This window comes from Typopeltis vanoorti, chromosome 25 (genome assembly GCF_054136105.1).
Source record: "Typopeltis vanoorti isolate ZY-2024b chromosome 25, IOZ_Tvanoo_1.0, whole genome shotgun sequence".
Taxonomy (NCBI): Eukaryota; Metazoa; Arthropoda; class Arachnida; order Uropygi; family Thelyphonidae; genus Typopeltis; species Typopeltis vanoorti.
The window spans coordinates 54,051,251-54,079,034 of NC_143573.1; the positions used below are offsets into that span (position 1 = coordinate 54,051,251).

At 35.8% G+C, this 27,784-nt stretch overlaps 1 protein-coding gene across 3 annotated transcripts in view; it reads left to right on the top strand.

The window, feature by feature from the left end:
- The window catches only part of LOC150092751 (short transient receptor potential channel 4-like), a 443,103-nt gene that overhangs the window by 401,548 nt on the left and 13,771 nt on the right, over positions 1 to 27,784 (top strand). For all 3 annotated transcript variants that reach the window (XM_090414697.1, XM_090414698.1, XM_090414699.1), the window contains 2 exons: positions 10,434 to 10,668; positions 24,350 to 24,535. In XM_090414697.1, the coding sequence (XP_090270823.1) occupies positions 10,434 to 10,668; positions 24,350 to 24,535 (421 nt within the window). The remainder of the gene's footprint in view (positions 1 to 10,433; positions 10,669 to 24,349; positions 24,536 to 27,784) is intronic.

Here is a 27,784-nt window from a genome sequence, read left to right on the forward strand (position 1 = left end):
GAATGAATAATGGAGGCTTGAATAATAATAATAATATATGGTCAATACAGAAATCAAATTGATTACGTTATTGCCAACAGAAGGTGGAGGAGTGCTATTCAAGAAGCAAAAACACTCCATCGTGCAGACTGTGGGACACATCATGAATTATTGATAGCTGAAGTGAAATTAAAATTAAGGGCTAAAAAGAAACAAAAGGACAGTATTAGATTTGATTTAAATCCTGTAAATGAAGCATTTTAAGTAAAAGTCGGAAAGAAATTAAAAAGTATGGAGAAGACAGGAAGAGAATTAGAACTATGGAAAGAAACAAAATATACAGTCGTATAAGAAGCAAAGAAGACTCTAAATAAAGCGACAAGAAAGAAAAATCGTAAACATTTGTGAGAAAGAGCTCTTCAAATAGCAGAGGAAAGAAGAAAAATGGAACTTCTTAGAAATAAAGAAAGGGTTAGACATCTGAGGGCAGATTTCCAGAGACAGGTTAGTAAAGATAATAAAAAACATCTAAACAAGAGGTGGAAGGAAATTGAAGAAAGCAGTATTATGGAAAGAACAAGAGATCTGTTTAGAAATATAAATGATATTACAGGAAAGTTTATCCCTCGATTAGGAGTTGTAAAAAGCAATTCAGTAACATGTCTGATGGAAGAAGAAGCAGTGAGAAAAAGGTGGAAAGAGTATGTAGAGGATTTGTACAAGAAAGATAATAATATTGAAGGAGAATTTGTTGAGGAACCCATGATAATGAAAAGTGAAGTGATATCAAAAAAGGAAAAGCTCCAGGAGCTGTTGGGGTGTCAGTGGAATTATTTAGAACAGCTGGTGATGAAGTAGTGAATATATTGAAATTTGGCAGCAGGTTTGGAAGAAAATATATTGGCCTAGAGATTGGAAAACATCAGTATTCATCCTGATTCCAAAAAAAATCGAATCCCAGAGATTGGGAAATTATAGAACCATTGCTTTAAATTCACATGCAAGTAAAGATATGCTGAAAGTCCTCCAAAAAAGACTGGAGCCATATGTGATTTGAGAAATGACACAAGAACTTGCAGGCTTTAGAAGAAGTGGAGGAACTAGAAACCATATTACAAACATAAGATGATTATGGAAAGAACAAGAGGAAGTATTCATTTGTTTTCTTGATTATAAGAAAGCTTTTGATTTCATGGATCACAACAGACAGTGGATTGTAATGAGATCATTGAGAATACCTGAGCATCTAATTCTCTTGATAAGAGGGCTGTGTTACAACCGAGAAGTTCAGTAAAAACAATATTTGGAGGAAACAAAGTGTTTGGGCGGGAAAAGGGGGTGTGGCAGGGTTGTATATGCCCTACCTTTTTAATATTTATAGTGAATGTATTATGAGAATGGCTGATTTAGACAAAGATCACACTGGAATTAAGATTAGTGGCAGAAAATTTAAATAATTTAAGATATGCAGATGCTGATGATACAGTCCTCATAGCCAAGGCCGGCTCAGATGATGGATTTTTGGGGCTCAGGCCGAGGTCCTGCGCTCAATGGGGACCCACACTTTCACATTTCAAAGAAATTTGATAATAGAATTTTTGATGTTTCAGAGAATGTATTGATATGGAAATATTTTAATTAAATTTATATTAATTCTTTGTCCTTATATCATTGCCAGTACCCGGTACCGGCAATGATAAAAGGCACCAGCAAATATGAGGTGCCCCACTAATAATTTTTTCCCAAGGTCCCGCAAAACCTCCAGCTGGCTCTGCTCATAGCAGAAACTAAAGAAGATTTGGAGTGGTTGAGTTAAGAGGGAAAGTAACAAAGCTTCTTTTAATTTAAACATCAGCAAAACAAAAATGATGGTTTCTGACAATTTAAATTAATTTATATTAGGAGATAAAATAGAAATCATTGAAAGTTATGATTTACTGGTGCTCATAATCAGAAATGATGATGAATGTGAAGATGAAATTAAAAGAAGGAATAGTCACAGAAAAAAAAAAGCGATGCTAAACCTAAAAAAATTATGTAAGGTAGAGGTGTGAGTAAGGTCACGAAAGTTAGAATTGTTAAAGCAGTGGTATTTCCATTAGTGATGTATGAATGTTTAATCTGGATTATTAAGAAGAAAGACAGAAAACAAATTGATTCATTTGAATTATGGGTGTAGAGGAGATGATTAAGAATCCCACAGACTGCAAGAATAACCAGTAAGAAGATTTTAGAGAATATAAAGACAGAATGTCCTTGGAGGCGATGATCGCTAAACAGAAGTTGATTTACTTTGGTCTGAGGGAATGAGAAGATCACTAAATAGTTAGATGGATAACATAAATGAACTTACCAACTTGAACTTACAATTACTTAAAGAAAGGACAAGAGTCCAAGTGGGATGGAGAGCCATTTGTTCACAAAATCACCAAGAGTTGAAAATAACTGGATGGCACATAACAGTAATATTAAAAAGTGTTGAAGACAGAAGGCATCCATGTTTTATTTCTCGGTTTATAGATTGTTTTTTAGACACTTTTCATTTATTTTTATTTTTATCTTTTATCTTTTTTTTTTTTTTTTTTTTATGTTGGGCCCATACATGTGAGGTTGGCTAATTAATCTGTAGTACGCTAGTACTGTATATTAGCAGTGGGTTGAGAAAGGAGAAACTTGTTTACATTTAATGAGTTATTAATCAATCTAGTTGCCCTCCTCTGTATTGACTCAAGCATTTTGAGAGAGGCTCATACAGGTGCCCAACTCCAAATGTGAGAACATTATTCAATAGCTGGGAAGATTTGTGATTTGTATAAGTTTAACAGCTCTTCAGAGGTGAGATAATATCTTGAGCAAAAGAGAAATCCTAGTTTTTTAGAAGCTGAGGATGCAATTATTGTGGTATGTTTATACCAGGAGAAGCTTGATGTCAGTGTGACTCCAAGAAGAGATATCTCATCTTGTTTGGAAATTTGAGTATCAAAAATAATACTAGGAGAAAATGGTTCTTTTTTTGTTAGAAATAAGACCGAATTGAGTTTTACTAGAATTGAAATTGACGAAGTTATCTGAACCCCATTGGAGGATGGCTTGGAGATCAGAATTGTGGGCAGTGGTAGTTGATGTTCTGTAGGTTGAGGTGAGTTGTATAGAGTAAGGTTTATAAAATGAAATGGAGGAGTGCATTGTGCTGCCATCTGCAAAACTGTGTATTGGGTAAGAGATCAACTGAAGTATGTCTTTGATATATATATATATATATATATATATAAAAGGAAGAGAGTTGTTGAGAGTACAGAACTTTGTGGAATGTAATTGAAGGTGAGAGGAGAGCCTCTCTATCTCAGTCGGTATTTGGTCAGAAAGTCCTGGGTTCAATTCCCATCCATGATGCAAGGACTCTTTTGACTAAAGGTGAGTTAGCCAGAGGTGGAGAGTTTTTTCTCCCAGAAGCTCAGGTTTTTTGCCCCTCAGAACAGGCAAACCGGTCCTGTATACACACACACTTCTACAGACAAATATACCTCCCCCTCCCAAACATCAGGATCTGTGACCAATCAGTTGGGATCGCTTTGTAAGTTCACATCATGTAAAAAGGCCGACCCCAAATAGATAGGATAAGGCACAAGAAGAAGAAGAAGTTGAATGGTGATAGGATAAGAAACCATCCACTATCACACATAGTGTGCATCCAGACAGAAAGCTGGCAATCCAGCTGCAGAAATTCTGAGACAGACCAAATGATGGTAGTTTGCTTAGCAAACCTTTGTACCAGACTCAGCCAAAAGCTCTGGAGATATCAAGTGCACCACTTGAGATTCACCAATCTTCTCCATGGCATTTGCCCAGAGATGGTAATATATGTGAGTAGATCTCCTATTGATCAGCAGCAACAGAATTCATACTGGTAGTCATTTATTAGCTTGATGCCTTCGAGGTAGTGTAGGAGTTGGGAATTTATGGTTCTCTCCATTACTTTAGATAGGACTGAAGCTAGTGAGATATGGTGGTGGTTTGACAGCAGTGATTTGTTGCCCTTTTTTGGGAATGGGTTGAATGTAGGCCAATTTCCAAGCTGTAGGATAGATACCAGTGGAGTAAAAGAATATATACAAATGACATAGGATAGGAGTCAGTTCTGGTGCACAAACTTTCAGAACATTTGGAGGAATGTCATCAGTGCCAGGAGACTTTTTTGTGTAGAATTTGGACAGTGGTTTTTCGATCTCTTTCTGGCAAAAGCATATAGGGGCATTGTATACTGGACATCTGGAATGGTTGGGGGCATTTACCATTGTCAGTTATGCATGCATTGGAGGGAAAGTGTGAAACCAGGAGGGTTTTTCTGTGGGTGATGTTGCAGGAGAGCCATCTGAGTATAATAGTATTGGGCAAAGGTTATGACCAGTTGCTTTGGCAAGAAACCAAAAGGCTCAGCTACTGTTTGGACAGGCTGCAAGTTTCTGCTTTTTGTTCTTTCAAACTCTGTTTTGGAAGCATTGATAGTTTTTTTCTTGCATCTATTTTGGGCTCGAGTACAAGCATTAAAGGAAGATGGAGTTTTCAATGTAAGGCAGTTGTGATATGCTTGATTTTTTATTTGTACATAGCCTTGGCTGTGTACAAATCTTTTGGAGAACCAGGGTTTAGTTAGGGTATGGCAATTCAGAATAGTGTGAGGAATGTATGTTTCCTTGCCAGTAAGGATTACTTCAGTGATATGTTCAGTGCATATATTTGGGTTGGAAGGCTGAAAAGAATAGTCCAACCATGGGAATAAGGCATAGAAATCATGGAGGCTGTCCCACTTGGCACTGTTATAATGACAAACTACTCTTGTATAGGAGTGGCTGTGTAAGCATTATTGCATGGGGGAGGAGATGAGCACAAAATTGTGGTCAGAGTTACCCAGGTGGCCCCACTACATTCACTGTGTATTTGGAAGGGTCATTAGTGAGGAAGAGATCTAGGGTGTTTGGGGAGTGGTTTGGATTATCTGGTATTTTGGTTTGCATGTGAACAATTTGTGTAAGGTGATGGCAAATGTTTCACCATCTCTGCCTGCTAGATCTGTACAACTGGACGAGGAAAGTCAGTTGGTGTTGTAGACATTAAAATCTCCTAAGAGGATGATTTCACTGTTAGAGAAGTGGAAATGGAGAAAATCAATGTTTAAGGAGAGGAAATTACAGAGCTCAGACTGGTTAATGGCATTAGGGTAGCAATAGAGACAGCAAATGAATTTGACTCAGTGGGGAAGGGAGATTTTTATCCAAAGAAGTTCAGAGTTGAGCCATTCTAGGTTGGGTGCTCTCCAGCATGGTATGTCAGAGTGGATATATGCATAGACACTGCCCTTGGGTCAAAAGGAGTTAAAGAGTATGTAGTTTGGAAGGTTGATATGAATAGGGCTGGGGGGGGTGAAATTTGAGTTTCTGCCAAAAAGAATAGGTGAGATTTGATACTAGAGATGGTAGTGGAAACTATTAAGGCTTGGGTTGAGGCCAAAGATGTTAGTGAAGTGGATATGCAAGGCTCTGTGGGGCATATGTTTGACCACAAGAGTCTTGCACGTTTCCTATGCAGTGCCTGCACACTGCTCTCCGTGGTGGCTACTAATGGCGTCACTTGATTTTTCTACTAATTTAACTTGTTCGTAGTCAGTGACCCAACTGTTGTCTCCATTTTAGCATTTTTGTTCAAGTTGTTATTAAATTGTTATTAAATTACTGTTATTAGTTTAGATGTGCTTGCAGTGTGTCACAAGTCACTTTCATGAGGCATGGAAATTTTGTTCTGTCCTTTCTTTTATTTATCGCACCATAATGATGGCACGTGACGATATTTCTAGAATAAAGTTGCATTCTTCTGTTAATTTACTTATGTCATCTTTTAGTGATTTGATTCTTTCCATTTCAGAATAACAATGTTGAATTTCTTGTTTTCAGCCTCAATCAAGTCATGTATTGTTGATGCAGTTAGGCCACTGAATTCATTGGCAGGCAAGAGTGCACTTGCATTGCATCGCTGTTAAGGTGATATTCGAGGTTTTTGACTTGTTTACCTAAGTTCAGAAGCTATTTTACAGAAAAGAGACACAGCAAACAGATGAAGGATTGGTTAAGGTCATTAATAGTTTGTGCACTATTCATCTATTTTTGCGCAGGAAGCATGTAGCCAGTGGCAACTGAAACTGCACAATGCACTCTTTTTCTTATCATTGTGTTTGTCGGTGATCGACGGCACTGCACTGGCAAGACACAAAGTGCTCTTCCATCGTTGGCCTTTGTTGCCGCCTTCTTTGCTTCTCATGGTAGACATAGTGGGCGTTTATACATGGTTGATTTTAATTGAAAAGATAACTGACTTGATGCACTATAAGTTCTTACAGGATGTACAGAAGTAATCAGCTCCTTAGTACCCACTGTTATGATTTCCGTTTATTATTAATTTGAGCAAAAATACTTATAATAGCGATAAAATTTGGGAGCACAAGTTTATAATAGTTTATTCACCATTCTTTGTATATTATCTTTGTATATATTCAATATTGCATGTAGTAAAATATTAGATATATTTATTCTTTTGTGATATATCAAACAGTATATATCTTTTTACTTTGTCAAATCCTTTAGTGATTTCATAATCTATAAACAAAAGATGAGTTTCTAAATTAAGGCTTCTTTTCTTTATAAGTAGTTTATTATTATTATTATTATGGGGGCATATGTTTGACCACTAGAGTCTTGCACGTTTCCTATGCAGTGCCTGCACACTGCATAGGAAACGGTTACGACTACCCATCGCCACCACTAGTGTTTTACATAATAGCATAATACATAAAATGAGAATCTCCTAAACTTTTGGTGGGAAGAGAGAGAAGGGGAGATAATCATTCTGATTCAGGTTAGACTAATGTAAAAGGGCTTCATAACTTTCTTTGAAGAGGTGTTCTTATTTGAAACTGCTTCAATGGAGAAGATAAGCTTAATCGTGTGTCTGGAAGACCATAGTATTCCAGACACAGGATTAAGTATTCCTTAAGAAATAATAAGACATAGTATTCCTTAACTCTGATCTGGAACCACCATAGTATCCTACTAGATACTATGGTATGCTAGACCAGAATTTTGAAGTTTCACATATTCAATGTAGTATTGATGTTCATTAATTGTTTTTACATGGAGAATAAGCTGTCTACCCAAAGCGAACAAATTACATTCACAAGGGATTTGGTAAACACCAGCTAAAGAAAGAGATGACAATTTGTCTATTGTGGATGGTAATAGATGAGAAATTTTGTTGATAGAAAAATATGTGGGATTAAGGTGATACTTTATTTCAAAATTCTACTAATAGGTTCAGAGATACCAGAAATATAAGGGATTGGGCCCTGCTGTCTGCAAGGAATCCTTAGATATTAGAACATAGAAATCAGTTATCTGTTGGATTCGATGAGGGTTGTAACCATTTTATTCCATTAAAGTTTTTATAGTGAAAGTACAGGTAGTTCTTGCCTTTAAGAATTAATTGGTTCCTGGCGATGGTTCGTAATTCGGGAATTCATAAAGCGGGAGTTTATTTGCCTCAGAAATAATACTATAAGTGAGAGTTATGTTTGTAAGAAGGAATTTATAAAATATAAAACTAATATTAAATGATATGAAAAGACTTTACTGGTCAAAGATTTCCGTATTTAAAAAATAACATAAGAAAAATTTTTAATTAAAAAAGATTCTTTGAAAAAAAAAAGAAAAGCTCATTTCCATATCACTTGGTGAATCAGCAGCTGTCGATGTAGAAGGAGATATATTAGCAAGCTTCGGTGCATCTGTTTTTATTTCAAAGAAGACCTTGAGTATCATCTGCTTCATTCACTTTCACTTCTTTTCATTTAAAATAGCTCAATAGGAAGCAGAAGCATTATTCATTTCGTGGGAAAATTTACTAAATTGTTCTGTGTCTGAATCTTGTGATTCAAAGATTGCTTGATCTTTTTTGATAAATGCTTCTTATTCTAGGCCTTTTTAAAGTGAAAACCGAGTTAGAGTGTCATATTTGTTATCTTCTTTGTGTTTTTTTTCTTCATTTCTTTCTTGTTCCTCTAATTCAAGGCGATCATTAGGTGATAGATCCATAGTGTGAGATTGAAGCAGTTCACTAACATCACCTTCTGAAACTTCCATTTACTGGTTAGTCATATCTAAGATCACTTGAGTTTCAGAATTCACAATCTTTGTTGGGTCTTCAAAGGCTTCACAATTATCATTAAACTGAGGACAAAGTTTATGCCATACTCCGTTCATAGTTTTTTTTTTTTTTTTACTTTCAAATATTTTTCTTTACCCTTTAAAATGGTGCAAACTGTACAAGCGGCAAGAGAAAATTTCTCAGAAAAAGTTCAGGACTGAGGCAGCCCATAGCAAAGGTGGACCAAGCTCTCATCACTCTTTGTCTCAGTATCTCCCATAATGCAAAACACATCTCCTTGTGGATATGTATAATGCTATACATTAAGGGAAGAGCCACTACCCAGACCGGTTTCGACCTTTATTGAGATCTCATCAGTGGGAGGCAAACCCAGAAGTGGTGATGCTAAGGCAGAAGCAATGGAGAGTTCATATTTACTTATACGAGTTGCCAGAAGGTGTACCACCTTATTATTAATTTACTCTGGATTTAGAGAAAGATGTTGGAAGTTTATTTTCCACTTGGTTAGACTATAATAAATTTAGTTTAATCCTTTACCCAAGTGTAGGCAAACAAAGTTTGCACCTGAATTGTTTGCCTACACTTGAAAATAAACTTCCAACTTCTCAGAAAGAGCTTTAACAGTACTACTCACTTGATGGCTGGTAATAATTTCATATTTTTTCTCTAATGTAATTGCTTTTCTTTATTTCTTTTACTCATTTTCTGGTTTTGCACTGTTTGTTCTTTTTGACATTGATGGAAAATTGAATAGGTTATAGTGAAAAAAAGAAAACAAAATAAAAATTCAGGTGTAATTGAAGAAAACTGTGAATAACACGCTCGCATCCCGAAGGTTGGTGAGTGACTTAGGCTCTTTCTAACTAATCATTACATATGCGTAATCTCCTTCACTGCACACAATTTAAAATAAAAATTCCAACCCAAAAATTCATAAAGCAGGAATTCGTAAAGTGAGAACTACCTGTAGTTGTGCTCTATTAATTAATGACTTAATAACACCTGTTTTTTGAGAGGTGTGATGAGCAAACTTTGATGAATGTATGCCAGTAAAGGTAGGTTTCCGATAAACACTGGTTGACATTGTACTGGAGGCTGTGCAAGTAAGAAGGATGTCCAAAAATGGTAAACTGCCATTGTTTTCTTTTTCCATGGTGAATTGAATGCATTGATGAAGGCTATTAATTCAATGTAGGAAAGTAGTAAATTCATTTTCAAAATGAGGCCAAACAGTAAAAAAACATCATCATCAACATAATGAAACCAAAGAGAGGGTTTGGTTTCATTATGTTTTGGGGATGAATAGATGAGAACAAAGTATCTTCCAGATGTTCAAAAAATAGTTTGCCAAAGGCAGAGACAAAAGGCTATCCATGGTAGTGGCTTCAATCTGTTTATGGATCATGTTTTTTCAGCTGAAATATTCTGATTGTATAACAAATTCAAAAATCTTTGCAAGTTGGGGGGGGGGGGGTTCATCATATAATATAGTAAACTGATTGTGTCAGATAACAAAATGTAAATAGAGAAACAGTGTCAAAGCTGAGTAACATATCTGACACTTGTATTTCAATACCCTTGATTTTTTCAAGGAAATGAGTGGAATTTTTGATGGTTGATCTGGATTGTCCAGTACAGGCAATTAATAAATGTGAAAGAAACTTAGCAATAATTCTATGTGTGGGAGAGTCAGTACAATTCACAATGGGTTTAACTGAATAATCTTCTTTATGAATTTTTAGTAGACCATATAAACAAGAAGTCCTTCCAAAAATGGATGTGCAACTTATACAAAGTATTTTGATCCCAGCTTACAACTTTGTCAAGGAGCTTATTTAATCATTTAATCTGTGATTTTGTAGAGTTATAACAAATTTCTTGATAGGTGGAAGTATCCTATAAAAGGCAACTGCCTTTTAGTCTGTCTTCCTCTCATAGTCTTTATCCACTACCACCACCACCACCACCATCACCACAGTTTTTCCTTTATCTTCTTTCGAAGTAGATATATGGTTCTTTTAAAAATTCAATGCATAAATAGAACAAATAACATAAAAGTTCTTCCATCAATTAGTTATTATATTGTTTCTCTCCTTCTTATGCTATAATTCACCTGGCGAAATGTATTTGTATTTTTATTCAAAATTCCATAATTTATTTTATCGCAATAAATATTTCAATAAAGTTCCTAATATTACATCTAATATTATCTTTCTTGTTCATTTTTATTTTGTTCTTCATAGGTTTTCATATTCAATCAATACTTTATTCTGGGCACTCTTTACCATGGCTCCAGTGGAATCAGCTGATGTAGTAGTTTCAAACTATGAGAACAATATAACAAATCCAAATATTACCACTCATTTTTTCACTCAGGCTGTAGGACAAGCATTGTATGGCTTCTACCATGTTTTAATGATCATAGCTCTCATCAACACCCTAGTGGCCATTCTTACAAATGCATTCCAGACAGTTGTGGTAAGTTAAAAATATGTCTGACTTTACCTTTTGCTGTATTAAAAAAAACTCATTTGTATTTATTTGTAGACTCATTTGTAGACTAGCAGTATTATTAGAAATTCACTGATATATCAGTTAACTATCTCAAGGGCTCACATTAGTGAGTATGGGAGTGGCAAACCCAAGGTACCTGATGCTGGACCATGCCTTATTTCTTGTAATATACATCTGCTATATTATCTGTAGACTGGTCCCTACTCATCTTTCTTTCTTTCCTTCTTGCTCCTTCCCACCCTCCCCCAATATTTTTTATTTTACTTTTCTTCATCTCTTGCAGTTTGTTTAGAACTACCTAGTAGGCTAAACAAACACAGAAGTAGGCAACAACAAATGACTTCGGTATGTATTTTGCCAAGAAAATCTTATGAACAGAGGCCTAATTATTTTGATATAGTGCTGGAAGATGAGACATCCAGGTCAGCCACCACTGAAATGGCTGCTGGGAAAGAGCAGAGAGGAACTTCCAATTAAGTTAACAAGAATGATGAAGCTGGATCAAAGCCATCTGGAAGTTCAACTTCTGATAGAGGTAATCTCACCATTACCACCTTCGCTTTATCGCTTTCCTATTTACATAAAATAGGAACATGGAATGTAAGAAGCACGTATCAAGGAAGACTAGAACTGGTGAAGAAAGAAATGAGAGGAACTCGAGTTAAGATTTTAAGAATCAGTGAACTGAGATGGACAGGAATGGGTCACTTTAATACCGATAATTTCATGATGCATTACTCTGGATATGGAACCCTATGAAGAAACTATGAAGTAATATTCATAGTTAGAAGAGAATACAGAAAATACCTTTTGGATAACAACCCAGTGTTCGATAGAATAACTCTAATCTGAATGAAGGCATACCCAGCGAATGCTACGCTCATTCAGGTTTTTGCACCCACTACAGATTCAGGTAAAGAAGAGGTAGAAGAATTTTACAGCAGTTTGCAACAAGTAGTATACAGTACTTATAAAACAGATTTTCTCTTGATATTAGGTGATTGGAATGCAAAAGTGAGTGAAAAAGAACAACAAAGCATCACTGGAAATCTTGCTTTAGGACTGAGGGATGAAGCAGGAGAAAGGACGTTGGAGTTTTGTGTCGAGAACAGTTGTTTATTCCAAACGCTTGTTTCCAACAGCATAGAAGACGATTGTACACATGCACTTCATCTAATGTAGAATACAGAAATCAGATAGATTATATTGAGCAGAAGGTGGAGGAGTGCTATCCAAGCAGCAAAAACACTACCCGGTGCAGACTGAGGGACAGATCATGAATTATTGATAGCTGAAGTGAAATTGAAATTAAAGGCCAAGAAGAAACAAAAGGTGGATAGTATCAGATTTTATTTAAATTCTATAAATGAAACATTTAAAGTAAAAGTTGGAAAGAAATCAAAAAGTATGGAGAAGACTGGAAGAGAATTAGAACTATGGAAAGAAACAAAACTCATAGAAGCAGCATAGAAGACTAAATAAAGCAACAAGAAAGAAAGATTGTAAATAATTGTGAGAAAAAGCTCTTCAAACAGCACAAGAAAAAAGAAAAATGAAAATTCAGAGAAACAAAGAAAGGATTAGACAATTGAATGCAGATTTCCAAAGAAAAGGTAGGAAAGATAAGGAAAAAAAATCTAAACAAAAGATGCAAGGAAATTGACTGTATATCTATATCAAAAATCTGGGAAAATCTAATCAGGATAACTCATTAATTCATATTAATTTTATGTTATTTAATATTATTAATTAATATCTTTATTTCAATCATGTCTCTGCTTAAAAATATTCCCTTTAATACTTAGTGATATAACATCAAGCGGCTTGTTCTATTTTTAAATGATCTATTGTTAGTATTCCATGTTATATTTTATTTTTATTTTTTAAAAACTATTCTTGTAGTGCCACTAAAGATGGTCTGCTATTTCCAGACCGAAAATTTTGGTTAATTAAATATCTTTCTTGTGTTTACGTGCTTATATTATTCAGTCTTTATGTCACAAGTATCCTTAAAACATCAAAGATTATGGTTCTGAAAGGAAATACAAACAGAGAAGCTCTTGAGAAACAAGTGTACCTTAATGGAGAAAGAATTGAGGAAGTCAGCAAGTTTGAGTACCTGGGATCCATTATTAATGTGAAGAATTGCTGTTCAGAAGACGTCAAAAAAAGGTTAGGAATGGCTAAAACAACTGTCAGAGACCTGTCTAAAATCTGGAAGGATGGATCTATCTCCATGGAAACAAAGTTGAGGATTTTGGATGCAGTTGTTTTTCCAACAGCGACTTATGGATGTGAGACTTGTGAGAACCTAAAGAAGTCAGATAAGAAACGGATATCTGCTTTTGAGATGTGATGTTACAGAAGGCTGTTGAGGATATCATATACCGAAAGGCATACAAATGAATGGGTGTTAGAAAAGATCAACAGAAGTTTAAGGCTTCTTAAGGATATTGACAGAAGAAAGTTAAAATATTTTGGATACATAGAAAGGATGAAAGGGGGACGTCTCAGAACAGTAATAGAAGGTGAAGTTCCTGGAAAAAGAGGCAGGGGTAGACCATCAATGAGATGGATGGATGGTGTGTGTGTGGAGTGACTGATCTTCAGAGAGTTGAGGCTGCCAGAAAAGCAAACAACAGGACTACATGGCAAGGCCTGGTGTGGCACATCACTGAGCATCGGAGACCATACAGCATCTGTAGATGCCCAGTGAAGAAAAAGAAGAAACAATCATAATGTAATGTGCATTCAGACAGAAAGTTGGCATCTCAGTTGTGGAAGTCAAAATGCACACCATATGATGGTTGCCTACTTTATAGTCTTTTGTGCCAAACCCAATCAAATGCCTTCTTAATATAAGGAACAATTTGAACTTTCTTACTTGAAATTTCTAAAACTTTTCCACTGCATTTATCTGCAGGTGACATAAGCAAGATCTATTGACTGACAATAGCAAAATCTATACTGGTGATCATTTATTAGTTGAGAAGCTTCAGGGTTGCATAGAAGTTGAGTGTAGATGGTTTTCTGTGTGTGTCTCTAAAAGAAAGAATTAATGTGAGTGAAATTGGATGGTAATTTGATGGTATAAGGATGTTTACCTTTCTTAGGAATAGGTTGAATGTGGGCCAAGTTCTGTATAACAGATACCAGTGGAATAGGATAGTATAAAATGGATAGAATATGAACCAATTTTAAAACACGAACCTTCAGAACAGTTTCCAAAATGACATCAGAATTTTTTAGTATCAGTTTGGACAAGTTGCTTCTGATCTCTTTCTAGCAAAACAATCACACGTAACACTAAATATTGTGTCTGGGATGCCATGCATCTGTTCTCTACCCTCTCCTTATATCTCTTCTATAACCTCTTTTTTACCTGCATTTCCTGTTTGATATTGTTTGTCATCCATTTGACATCAAATTGTGTTCTCTTCTTCGCTCTTGGTATACAGCTTGCTATTGCTGCTAACAAATATTCCTTCACAAGTTCCCAAGAACTGATGATATTTCATCCTTTCAATTCCTCCAGTGCTACTGCCAATTCCCTGGAACATTCCCTTAAGATGCGTGGTGATATGTCATCAAATCCTGTTGATGCTAAAGTTATTTATTTCCTCAAATACCTCCTGCTCACTCAAAATTAAGCTAACCTCTCCTATGCCCTCTCCACTTCAGTTGCTCATAATTCCATCCTGATGAGGATGAACACCCATATAAATTCTCCACTGAATATCTGAACAATATCTTCTGCAGCAGTTGCCATTCTACTATTTTCATCCATTATTTATTTATTTATTTTGTATGATGATACAGTGGCCGTGAGCCCGTTTTTACAGAGAGATACAGTACCATCTCAATCCCCCTAATTTTTTCCGTGCTCAGGACTGTTGTAACTGATAAATTAGGCCTATGGTTGGGTCGTAAGTATACAAAAAAAAAAAAAAAAAACAGCTGATGCCTTTTTATTCACGTATAGGGAGTAGGTGAGGCTGTTTTAGCCTATCTAACTTTTGGAGACTGAGTGGAAAGTTCAATCCTGATTTTAATCTGTGTATGTTCACGGGGGACAGTTTGCCCTTCTGGAGAACAAAAAAACCCAAGTTTCTGAGCGAAAAACTCCCTACCTCCGTATGAAACTGGCTAACTTGCGTTTCGTCGAAAGAGATCAAATAAAAGTTCCTCACGTCACGGACGGGAATCAAACCCCAGGTCTTTCTGACCAAAGGACTTCATCTATACCGACTGAGTTACGGAATCTCATTTTCATCCATTAACATCATCTTACCATAATCATTCTTCCTTCTACTTGCCATGTATCTAAAATCTCTCTAGAGTTTTTCTTTGCCTGATTTTCCAATTTCTGCTCATAATCCACTTTTGTTTTCCTTACTAACTGAGTGGAAAGTTATATAGTTATCTCCTGGCTTGTTCTTTGTACTCTTCATGTAACTGATTATTACCATTATTCTTCTTGTACTGCCTCCAAAGTACCTTCTTCTTCTTCTTCTTCCAGATTTCATGCTTAAACTCCTCATTCATCCATCCATTTTACACCTACCTTATTCAGCATTTTAGCCCTTGGAATACATTCACACATTGATGCTGTTATGTATTTCTTTGTCAATTGCCAAGCAGCATCTATTTCCTTACCACTCAACTCCTCGTTACATGCTATAGCTCCAAGCTGTTTCCTAAGCTTGTCATAATCCAGCCTTTTACTTTGGCATATATCCTTTCCTTACAGAAGTCTGCATTATGGTGTTAGCCACAACCCAGGTATCAGTGATGCACTCAGGATTTAATCTTGGAGGGGGCGAGTTGAGTAGACGATTTGAGAATACACACTCCACATTGCAGTGGCCAGGATTCCCGAGTGCTATAGGGGTATTCCCACCTTATGTGATCGCTAATTCATAAGTAGCATAGAAATAAAAGACAAAACATAAATTTAAAAAAATAATAATTTTAATTAGGAAAATATGTTTGGAAAATGTTTCTAGTGTTTTTTCCTTTTTCTTTTTTTTTGGGGGGGGGGCCCTCTCCCTGGGTGCGTCAATGCAAGTGATCACTTCATGATCACTTGGAGGAAAGCTCAAAACCCCACTCAAGATTACATCCTCTGATGAAATGATCTGATCTGAAACTCTCAATCCTTGTGTGCCCTCTTTTACGTGCTGTCCAATATAGTTATCTCTTGAGAACTTGAGAAATTCATTTTCCTTATTCCCAAATGCTATCTCTTCATTCCAATCTATACTGTCATAATTAAAATCTCATAATAATTACTCTTCCTTGGTTCACTAAACCAAGTTGTTTATACATTTCTTCATCACTACCCTCCACATTCCCTAGCCTATAGCAGCATCCAACTAAATATGTCTTCCTATCAGCCACTACCTTAAACAACACTGCCTCATAATAATTGCCACTATTTCCCGCTTTCATGTTAACCTTACGTGGACATAATTCCCTTACTATCATCAGCAGCACTCCATCTCCCTACTTGCCCTTTCTATCCTTGCAGAAAATACTGTATCCTTCCAATTTCTATTCCCGTTCGGATATCATCTTCGTTCAACCATGTTTCACTTATTCCAATGATTTTGGGGCGAATAAACTCAATCAGTGAAACCATTTCATCTTCCTTATTTCTGAAACTTCTGGCATTTGCAGACAAACACAACAGTTCATTTTTAGGTCTATAGCTAGTCCTATCCAAGCCACTTGTTGGTTGTGATTTCCTCATAACACCTGCCCTTGCCCAATCACCTTTATCACCGCTTACCACATATATCTGTTTAGTCTCAACTTCCCCACTCACATTGCAATAGTCTCCATCTCCATATACACATTTACTGCTTCTTTCAATATTTATGCTCTCTCTCTCTCTCTCTCTCTCTCTCAATGCGATGTCTCCTTGTCCACCCAGGCTCTCCCCATTTTCCTGTTCCTCTTGCATTCCCGCTCTCTCTTCATCTCTCACACTACTGCATTTGGAAATGCTAATGAATAGGGAATTAAATTTTAGAGGGAATATTGCAGCTCATTGGTTACATTTATTTGGTTACTGAAGAATATCCTGAAGAATAGAGACAAGCAGGTTATTGTACCTCTTCATAGAGCCTTGGTAAGACCCCATCTTGACTACTGCATGCAGATCTGGGTGGGTGAGGAAAAGTAGGAGAGGATCTAGAGGCAAATGACTAAGATGGTATCAGACCTATGGAATGAATCTTATGAAGGTAGGTTGAAGATTTGTGGGTTACAGAAATTGGTTGATGGGCAGAAAGGGCATGATGTGATTAAGATATAGAAATTATTGAAAGATTTTTACAAGATTAATAGAGAGGAAAATTTTCAGAACAAGTCTGGTGGTGGGAGAACTAGGTACCATCCTTGAAAATTAAGCAAGAGTATAGTTAGCAGTGATGTCAGGATTCGATTTTTTTTTTTTTTTTTTTGATTGGAAAGTGGTGAATGAGTGGGAATAGGTTGCCTGAGCCTGTTGTGGATAACCATGACTATGAATACAGTTTAGAGCAAAGTATGATAGGTACTGTGCAAATGTTGGATAGTGCTTGGCATGATGTTTAGATCCTCCCTCAATAAGTCTAAGGACTCCATGAAGTAGCCCATAATAGTAATAATAATTTTTTTTATTTGTAATTTTTTTTTTCTACAGCTGAAATAACCCAACTATATTGCAAGTTCAAATGTATTCATCATATTGGGAAGAAAGTCTTAAGACAACATGTCACGGTTTCAGCCAAGGAGGCTATATATTATTATTATTATTATTATTATTATTATTACGGGCAACTCCAGGGAGTCCTTAGACTCATCGAGGGAGGCCCTAAACATTATGTCCACACAACTATATAACATTCTCACAGTATCTATCATACCTTGCCTTGAACTCACTCACCGTCATAGCACCCACAACAGACTCTGGCAGCTTATTCCACTCATTTACCATTCTAAAAGTAAAGAACCCAGCTCTAACACTCCTGCTAACCACACTCTTCCATAGGTGTCCCCCTAGTTCTCCCACCACCAGTCCTGATCTCAAAAATATCCTCTGAATTAATCCTATAGAAACCCTTCAGCAATTTGAATGTCTCAATCATATCTCCCCTTTTCTGCCTATCAACTAATTTCTGCAACCCACAAATCTTCAACCTGTTCTCATATGGTTCATTCCATAGACCTGCTATCATCTTAGTCACTCGCTTCTGGATCCTCTCTAGATCCTCTGGATATATATAAAGAGAGAGTGGTAAAGTCAAAGCTAACTAGAGATTGTAAGGAAACAACATTATCTGTTTGACAAATTGTGTAGAGTTTTTTGATAAATGATCTGGAATGGCTGATGCATCCACTTAATACATGTAATAGAAATTTTGCCATTCTATATGAAAGGGAATCAATAAAGTTCACAGTTGGTCTCACCAGAAGACTTCTTTACTTATTTTCAGATCATATTACATGCAGAGCTATCCCAAAATGAATGCATTTATGTTTCTTTATTAATGCTCAAGCTTTTGGTTTCATGAAGGAATTTATTTAGTTGCTTAATGAGAACTTCCGTGAAGAAGACATATATGTGAAACTACAAGGCTGGTGATTATGAAAAGTTTAGGAGACAAATAAAGGCAATAGTGTGGAAACAGTAGTTGAGTTGAAGGAGACACATGTTGCTTGGGTATTGATGAAGAGATAGTTAAGATTATTTGGGCGTTAACAAAAAGAATGGTGGTTTAAGCCCACCCTGTTGCTGTTTAGATTTTTGAAGAATGGAATTATACAGGCATGATGGGTTACATTGCAATGGCTTTGAAGTGAATGCACTGGAAAAAGTATTGCTAGATGGAAGTGCAGTATGTGATGCAAGCAAGAGATCAGAAGTAAGAGATGAAATGAAAGTTCAGGAGAGTGGTATTGAAGAGGCAGAAGTGCTTAGCAAATGAATGTGGTACACAGCTGGTAATCTTTTCACCACAAAATGTGTAACCTTACACTTTGCCACATTAAACTGACATCTATTCTCCTTAGCCAAGACTGCCAGTCTATCCAAATCACCCTGCAAAATTTTAATATCACCTGTATTAACTATTGCTGTATCCAATTTTGCATAATCGGTACACAACTGAATAGTTCCTCTCAGATCCTTTCCTATATCATTAATGAACAAATTAAATAGTAGTGGCCCAAGAACAGAGCCCTGTGGTACACCATTAGTCACATGCCTTCTGTTGGACTCTGCTCCTGAATAAATACTCACTGTGTAGTAGTGGAGACGGAGAGTTGCACAGTAGGTGTCCTCCCATGATGAGTCTTCGGACTCCTTGGAGGTGTCACGAATAATAATAATAATAATAAATCTCTCCATCAGCCACTCTCTTTATCCACTTCTCCAACTTTATATCCATCCCCAAGTGCTGCAGTTTATTGATTAGAATTCCATGCCTATCCTGTAAAAAGTTTTTGCAAAGTCCAACAGTATACTTATAAATCCATTACCTTTATTCAGCTTTTGCTGTATTATAAAATGTGAGCACATTACTGAGGCACAATCTACCCTTTACAAAATCATGTTGTCCCCATATAGTATCCTATTTTTGTCTATCTATTCCTGTATTTTGCTCTTGCCCGACTTCTCTAGTACATTGACTATGACTCCTGATATGCTGATCAGTTAATAATTGCTACATCAGTCTTGGAGTCTCCTTTATGCAATGGAACTATTTCCCCTATTTCCAACCTAGAGCCAAGACTTAGATTAAACAACTTGGTCAAAGTTACTGTTCTAACATCTAAAAATCTATTGGCAGAATCTTGAAGAAGTTTTACCTGATATCTACATATTTTCCCATCAAAATGTTTCCTAATTTTTTAGCCAAGCACAAACAACTGCTTTATCTCTGGCCAGTGTTTATTGGATTCCTTGTGGCTGTAATTTATCATATTCTGAAAAGATTAGCTTTTTAGTGAAAGAAGAATTTTTAATTACTAAATCTGATATCAGATATCTCACACAGCATAGTTAGGGTTGAACATATTATCCATTGTAATGATACTTAACTAATTCATAGAATCAGTTTTAAATATGAATGTCTGTTCCAGAAAGGTTTAGTGGCTATATTTCACTGTCCAAATTAAATCAGAATAAATGTCCCTTGAGCATGTATATTAACAATTCTCTTCATTTCTCTCCACATCTGCTTCATCTCTTTCCTCATCTTCACCAACTCAGTTTTCAATTGCATTATTTTGCATTATTTTTTCACTCTTATTCACTTTTGCTATCTTATTTGCCAGTCACACAGGCTTGTTTGCTGTCATAGTTGTATGGGGATTTGATTATTAGAATTATGGTGAATGAGAAGATGCATAAGGTTTGTTTTTCCAGGAGGTAAAATGAATAGAGTGATAGAGGCATTGGATATGAGAAGTAAGAGTTGGTAGTAGGAACAAATAACTAGACTGAGAACAAGGAGAATGTAAACCTGGATATCAGGAGATTGTTGGGAAGTGTACAAGATAATGGTGCGATAGAAAAGGTAGTCAGTTTGTTGAAGCATTTGAATAATTTTGGTATGAGTCATTCAGAGAGACTGCTACTGGAAGGGATAGTAATGACGGCAGAGAATGAATCTGAGCAAGTAAGAAGCGATGTGAAAGAGCAGAAGAGTAAGGAAGGAAGGATTGAAATGGTGCTTATGAATGGAGAAGTGGGCACCATGAGTGTAGAAAATGAGAGAAGAAGTGTGCAGAACAGGGAAACAGGAAGAATCAATATGGACAGAACACAGCATGAGAGAGATCTATGCTCCAAGAGGAAGTGAATATGTGTGCAGAAAAGAAAGGAATGGAAACAGTTGGGAAAACAATAACAGGAATAGTTAAATTTGAAGATGGTGCTGGGATAAAAAGTAAGAAACATTCTGTAAGGAGAAAAAGAAGTGGCTTGAGGAAGGCATGGCATGGAGGCATCACATCTAACAAGAAGTATCAATAAAACTTGTTATAGTTCTAGAAATAAGCTGTTATGTTACTATAATGAATGCTACAAGTATTAGAAAGAAAGATATGAAACAGTTACATTGGTTGAGTTCGTTCATCCAAAAATCATTGGAATAAGTGAGTCATGGTTGGTTGAGGATGACATCCTGACAGGAAGAGATGGGAAGATATGATGTTTTTTTTGTGAAGACAAAGAGGGAGTTGGAGTGCTATTGATGATAGAAAGGGAATTACGTCCATACAAGGTAGAGATGCAAGGAGGAAACGGTAGCGAAATAGGGAGAAATCATCCATAATAATCACTTAGGGTGATCATTATTGGTGAATTAAATTATGGCAGTATAGATTTGGATGACAAAATAGCAACCGGAAGTCAAGAAAAGTGATTTCTCGAGTTTTTAAGGGACAGTACCTCAAAGTAGATCAGAGAATGTCATTATAAACTTGGTGTCAAATCTCCATCCAGTTGATAAGTGTGACCATGAAGTGATTACCTGGGTTGCCGGTCATGTGAAGACTTTTTTGAGTAAAGAGTCTATGTGGAATGACAAGGCTGGTGATTATGAAAAGCTCAGAAGACAGGTTGCAGCTATAGCATAAAATGAGGAGATGGGTGTAATTCAAGAACTATCTATACCAAGCAATGTCTAAATGTATTCCAAGGGTCAAAAGGTTTAATAATGTAGGTGTGAAAGGGATGAATCAAGAGATTAAGCATGCAATACAGAGAAAAAAGGCATTATGGAGGCAGTATAAGATGAGTGGTAAGAATCACTTCCATGAGGAATACAAAGAACAGGCAAGGAGTAGTTGGTAAGGTAGCAAAAGTGTATTATGAGAACAGTTAGAAAGAAGCCAAATACTTATGGAGTTCTTTTGATATATAGCCAAAAAAAAAAAAAAAAAAAAGAAGAATGATGGATGACAACTAATTGGAGAAAATAGTATAAGGATAACTGCTGCAGAGGATATAGTTGAGATAGTAAATGATCAGTTCATAAAGCTATTTCATCCTTATGGATGTGACATCATGCAGAGTTTGAGAACAGTGAAAGGAGGAGAGACTGATAGTGAGTGAACAAGAGAATTGAGCAAACTTGATGTTAATAAGTCTTTGGGACTTGATATATATCACCACATGTTTTGAAGGAATGTGCCAGGGAGTCAGAATATGCCTTGACATATTTGTTTAATATGATGTTTTTATATAACAAAACCTGTAGTGAATTCATCACTAAAAACACACGTACTAACCGCAGTAATGACTATTTAATTCATAAATATTCCATCCCAAGTTTCTTGGGACATCATCAGTACAGTAGTTCAAACAATACTAGGAATAACATATAGTTAGGGTGCATGATTACAATTATGTATAATTACAATTCCTAGTATTGTTTGAACTACTGTACTGATGATGTCCCAAGATACTTGGGATGAAATATTTACGAATTAAATAGTCATTGCTGTGGTTAGTATGTGTGTTTTTAGTGGTTGTTTAATATGAGTCTTGCACTGGGTCAAGTTCCAAAGGAGTGGAAGGAAGGAAGGCAAGATTGTACTGCTTCATAAGGGAGGTGACAAAACTCAAGCATCAAATTATAGGCTCATCTGTGTGTCAGTTGTTGTGGTTAAAGTTTTGAAGAGGCTGGTGAGAACCAGGATCCAGAATTAGGTTGACAGCAATGGTATTATCTTTGATGGACAGCATGAATTCACTAATAGGAGGTCATGTTTTAGTAATCTACTTATTTCAATAAGGGGATGGCTTCATTGGACAAAGGAGATGGATATACAGTAGTACACTTAGATTTTGCAAAGGCTTTTGATAGATTACTGCATGATAAGTTGATAGTTAGACTAGAGTGGATGGGGTTGATATTAGACTAGTGTATTGGATTGGAGATTGGCTATCTGATAGGTATCAGCAAGTTTCATGTGGGGGGGGTATCCTTAAAGAGGAAAGTCACTGGTGTTCCTCAGGGGGGTCTGTTTTAGGGCTATTGCTGTTTAACCTGTATGTTAATTATATTGGGGAAGACTTGAATGAGGATATTCAGTTGTGTGCAGATGATGCAAAGTTGGGATGAACTTTGAGGAGCAGAGCAGATGTGTCCTTACAAGAAGACTTGAATAGATTGAGTGAATGGGCATAGGAATGGTGATTGAAAGTTCAATGTTGTGAAATGTAAGGTTTAAAATTTGGAAAACAAAGATGGGATGTATAGTTTACACTTGGCATTGATATATTGTTGGAGGTTGAGGAAATAAGAGATCTTGGAGTGATGAGGATGATGTGATAAAGAGATGTACAAGTTGGTAAGGGATTGTTATAGGATTAATGTTGAAGGGATTTTTCATAAAATAGTGTGAAGATGGGGGGGGACAACAGATCATCCTTGGAAGCTGTGTATGGAAGAGTGAGCAAATGAGTGAGAATAAGGTTTTTTGCATAGAGTGTTGTGAATGATTGGAATACCTTGCCTGAGAGTACAATATCTGCAGAGAATTTGAATGTATTTAAAGCATGGTATGATGAACTATATGTATGACAAAGCAACTTTCTGTGATGAGTCATTGACTCTTTGGGGGGGGGGGGTCTATTATAATAATAATAATTTCTTGTTAATATACAGTGAAATCTTTGCACTACTATATTGATTAAATTTCTCAAATTACATTGGGCCTGCAAAGACCTATTTCTATACAAAGTTTTTTTTTTATGATCTGCACCAATTTGCTGATACATTCATTCATTAAGCTGAATTTTTCAAAACATTAAAAGTGCTTAAGAATCCATGGTTCTTATTACTTAAAAATGTGTTGAAGTATTTTATTTATTTATTATTATTATTTTTTTTTTTTTTGTATTTTAAAACTTCAAAGTTTATTATTATCATTTCCATGTCTCTCTTGAGAGAGACCTATCAGTACTGAGAGGGTCACCCAAATAGTTGCATTGTATTCCATACCAAAAGTTAATTTCTTTCACAGTCTGCATAATCACCAGACATTTCTATAGATTTTTATGGCATTTCTATGGCATTCTGTTCTTGATTCTTTCTCCTCTTTTAGTCTGAAAACTTTCCATAGTAGCTATAAGATTCTCTTTCTAAATTATACATGTATATCATTCAGGTTAACTCTTCTCCTACCCAGTTTTAATTTGTAAATAAGGTATTCTTATTATGCAAATAGTTTTGCATTTCAAAGCACATAAGTTCTAAATTTTTTAACCAATTGTCACATCAGAAAAGAATCATATTACCAGATTAGTTTTTGATTGGGTGGGGGATTTCAATAGCTATCATGTCATGGTATCAGTTCCATCACTTTATTCGAAAATATTTTAAAAGTCAATATCATCAGATGGCTTCCATGGTGACTTTCAAAAACAATTAATCATATCAGTATGAAATTTTCAGATTTGAATTATTGTCTGAGTATGAGTTAGAAAGAGGGAGAGAGCAAAGCTAAAGTTTACTGAATGGTTTAGTGGTAGGTAAATTTATGCAAATAATGCATTGTCCTGTAAGATATATTACTTGAATAATTTGAAATTGCTTGTGGTAGTAATAATGAATTTAGTATTATTACATGTGTTTATCTTTTGTAGGATAATGCAGATACAGAATGGAAATTTGCTCGTGCAAAACTTTTCACCTTTTATTTCCATCAGGCTTCTTTAATGCCTAGTCCATATAATATTATTCCTAGTCCTATGAAAATCTTGAACTTATTTCATTGGCTGCATCACTGGTTCAGAAAAAAGGCTGGTGCAAAAGCAACATGGTCTGTTTCAGTAAGTAATTATACACTGTTGAAAGTTTATTTTTCACTTGATTAGACTATAATAAATTTAGTTTAATCCTTTATCCAAGTGTGAGCAAACAAAGTTTGCAACTGAAAGTATCTTTAGGACTGGGGTAAGGTAGTACAACACCAGGCAACTCATAGCAAAGGTGGAGCAAGCTTACATTACTCCTATCTCAGTATCTCCCATAATGCAAAACACATCTCCTTGCGGATATGTATAATGTTATGCATTAAAGGAAGGGCCACTACCCAGACTAGTTTCGACTTTTATTGAGGTCTCTTCAGTGGGAGCCAGGCCCAGATGTGGAGATACCAGGCAGAAGCAATAGCAAGGTCATCTCTACCTATAGGAGTTGCCAAAAGGTGTGTCACCTTTTTTATTAAATTACTCTGGATTTAGAGAAAGATGTTGAAAGTTTGCAGTTGAGAGTAATGTAAGCTTGTTCCACCTTTGCAATGAGTTGCCTGGTGTTGTACTACCTTACCCCAGTCCTGAAGATACTTTCAGGCACAAACTTTGATAAAGGATTAAATTAAATTTATTATAATTACACACTGTCATTATTTTTAATTTATTGTGCTAATATACAATAATTTATATAAATGAAATAAAATACTGACCCAATATCAGCATTATACTACTCACACTTGCAGCATAATGCTGATACAGAATGAAAATTTGCTTATGCAAAACTTGTCACTTTTTATTTCCATGAGACGTCTTTAATGCCTAGTCCATATAATATTATTCCTAGGCCTATGAACTTTTTGAAATTCAAATTTGCATCCTAGTATGTGCTTGCTGGGGTTGTAATTCATGTATTTTTGTAGTCACTATTTTGAATCTTTTGCAGCATACCTTACTGTAGCATACTTTCAGTATATTGTGCTTCACATGAGGTATCTTCAGTCAAAGATTTCCAACATTAATGTTACTTTTCTCATATAAGGGAAAGTAATATGCTACAAGTAAGTTATGTTTCATCTTGTTTTATTTTGGTTTCTTCAGGAATAATAACCTTTTGGGGATAATGACTTGAGAAATGGGAGGAGGTGTACTATATTTCAGAGCCATTTGAATTCTGTAGAGAATAATAATGACTATGTGAATACTGACAGTTCACTATTTTTTTCTGTATACAAATGTAAAAAGTATATTCTGGACTTTTTTTAACATCACTTTCACCAGTATGAAATTATTTTACATCGTGATCATTAAATAATTCCACTACATTCTCTGCCTGGTCAGTTTGCCAGCAGCAGGTTTCAGATTTCTATAATTGTTCTTCCTTTTACTTGTCTCATTGGTCAGTATGGTTGGTTCACAGTGTTTCTGCTCTCTAACCAACTGTGAATCCTATGATGGCTTAGATGTGTTTGAAAAGTTTTTAGGTGGTAGTTGATTTTCATTGCTCAATGTGAGATCACTACCACACTTAGCAAAGGTCTGAAGTGGCTTGAAAAAATTTCATGTTTAGTGTCTAGATGAAGTTTAGAATATATCCCTTAGCCTACTAATAGTACAAAAGTGCTATAGGTTCCCAACCTTCTGAGAGTAGGCCAAATAGACAAAAACATATTTAAATAAATAAATAGAAACAAAGGAAGTAAATTCCTTAGATTTCCTTTGATCTCACTGTTTAGTCTCCTCTCATGTTGCTTTTGCTTTTACTTATTATGCTTGTCATACTTATTATACTAGCTTGCACCATCTACTTCATATCCATAGTACCTGCTTAATTTCAACATTCATCTATTTTGCTCCTACTTTATTTATCCACACAGCTTTTAAAATATTGTTGTACATTGCCTTTTCAGATGTATCCCACTGTGGGCCTGGATGCTTGTGTGTGAAAGTGTTGGTGGTGGGCAGTAGATGGTGTTGGTGTCGTTGTGGTTCATTATAGTTTGTTGATCGAGTGAGTGGTGGAGACCAAGAGTTGTAGAGTAGATGTCCTCCCTCGAAGAGTCTTTGGACTCCTTGGAGGTGTTACATAATAATATAATATAATATATATTCTAACTAATCTCCATATTTTGTAAATCTCTTGCAGCTTTATTTGAACTTAAAATACCGTGGTATCAATATAAGCTGACTATGGATCTTTCCATAATCATCCATTTTATAATTTTACTTATATTCACTTTTGATGAAACTCTCATTACTTGGTTTTATCATCACCTAAATATTTGCCATTTCTCTAATTCAACCAATGAATTAGAGAAATACTGATATTTCATTCACATATTTCACACATATTGAAATATTTCATACCAAATTGAACATTAAAACTTTCCATTGCTTTCATCATTTGCTCTTTAAGATATTCATCCTGCAGGAACTAAAGAAATTCAAGACCTTATCTCTGGAGCTTCTGATATGAATGTTGTACATTATTTTATTATTATTTTTATTACATGACACCTCCAGGGAGTCCAAAGACTCATTGAAGGAGGGCACCTACTCTACAACTCTGTCTCCACCTCTCATTCCATAACAACAACGAACTGCAACTACACCAATGCCATCTACCGCCACTAATTTAATTTAATTTAAGAATTTAATTAATATTAACATATAAACAAAATTTAGTCATCTCTATACAGAATATTGACATTAATTTTATTATTATTACTATTATTATTATATGGGCACCTCCATCTACCTCTCCTTGAACCCATTAACAGGCAAAATACTTGAAGCTGACTCTGGCAACCCATTCCACTCATTCACAACACTCCAAGCAAAAAATCTAGTTCTCACTTCCCTACTAACCACACCTTTATTCAATTTCCAGGAATGACTGCTTGTTTTGGTCCCTCTAGCTAAGTGCTGAAACATTTCCCCTGCATCAATCCTATAAAACCCTTTAAGAAACTTAAACTTTTCTATCATATCTACTCTTGTTCTACTATAAACTGACTTCTGTAATCCATACACCCTCAGTCTATCCTATTAGGGAACATTCCACAGGTACTGACTAACTTGGTCACTCACCTCTGAATTCTCTCCACTGCTTCCTCATCCCCAAGAAACCCAGGGGACCAGACTAGAGCACAGTAATCCAGATGTGGATGTATCTGGGCCTTATAAAGAGGAATGACAACTTCCTTATCTCTACTTGTTAATGTGTTCTTCAATAGCCAAGTAATCTTATGGGCTACCTTAGCAATCTTAACAATATGTTCTCTAAACTTTAACTCTCTGTCTTCTACCACCACCCCAAAATCTCTA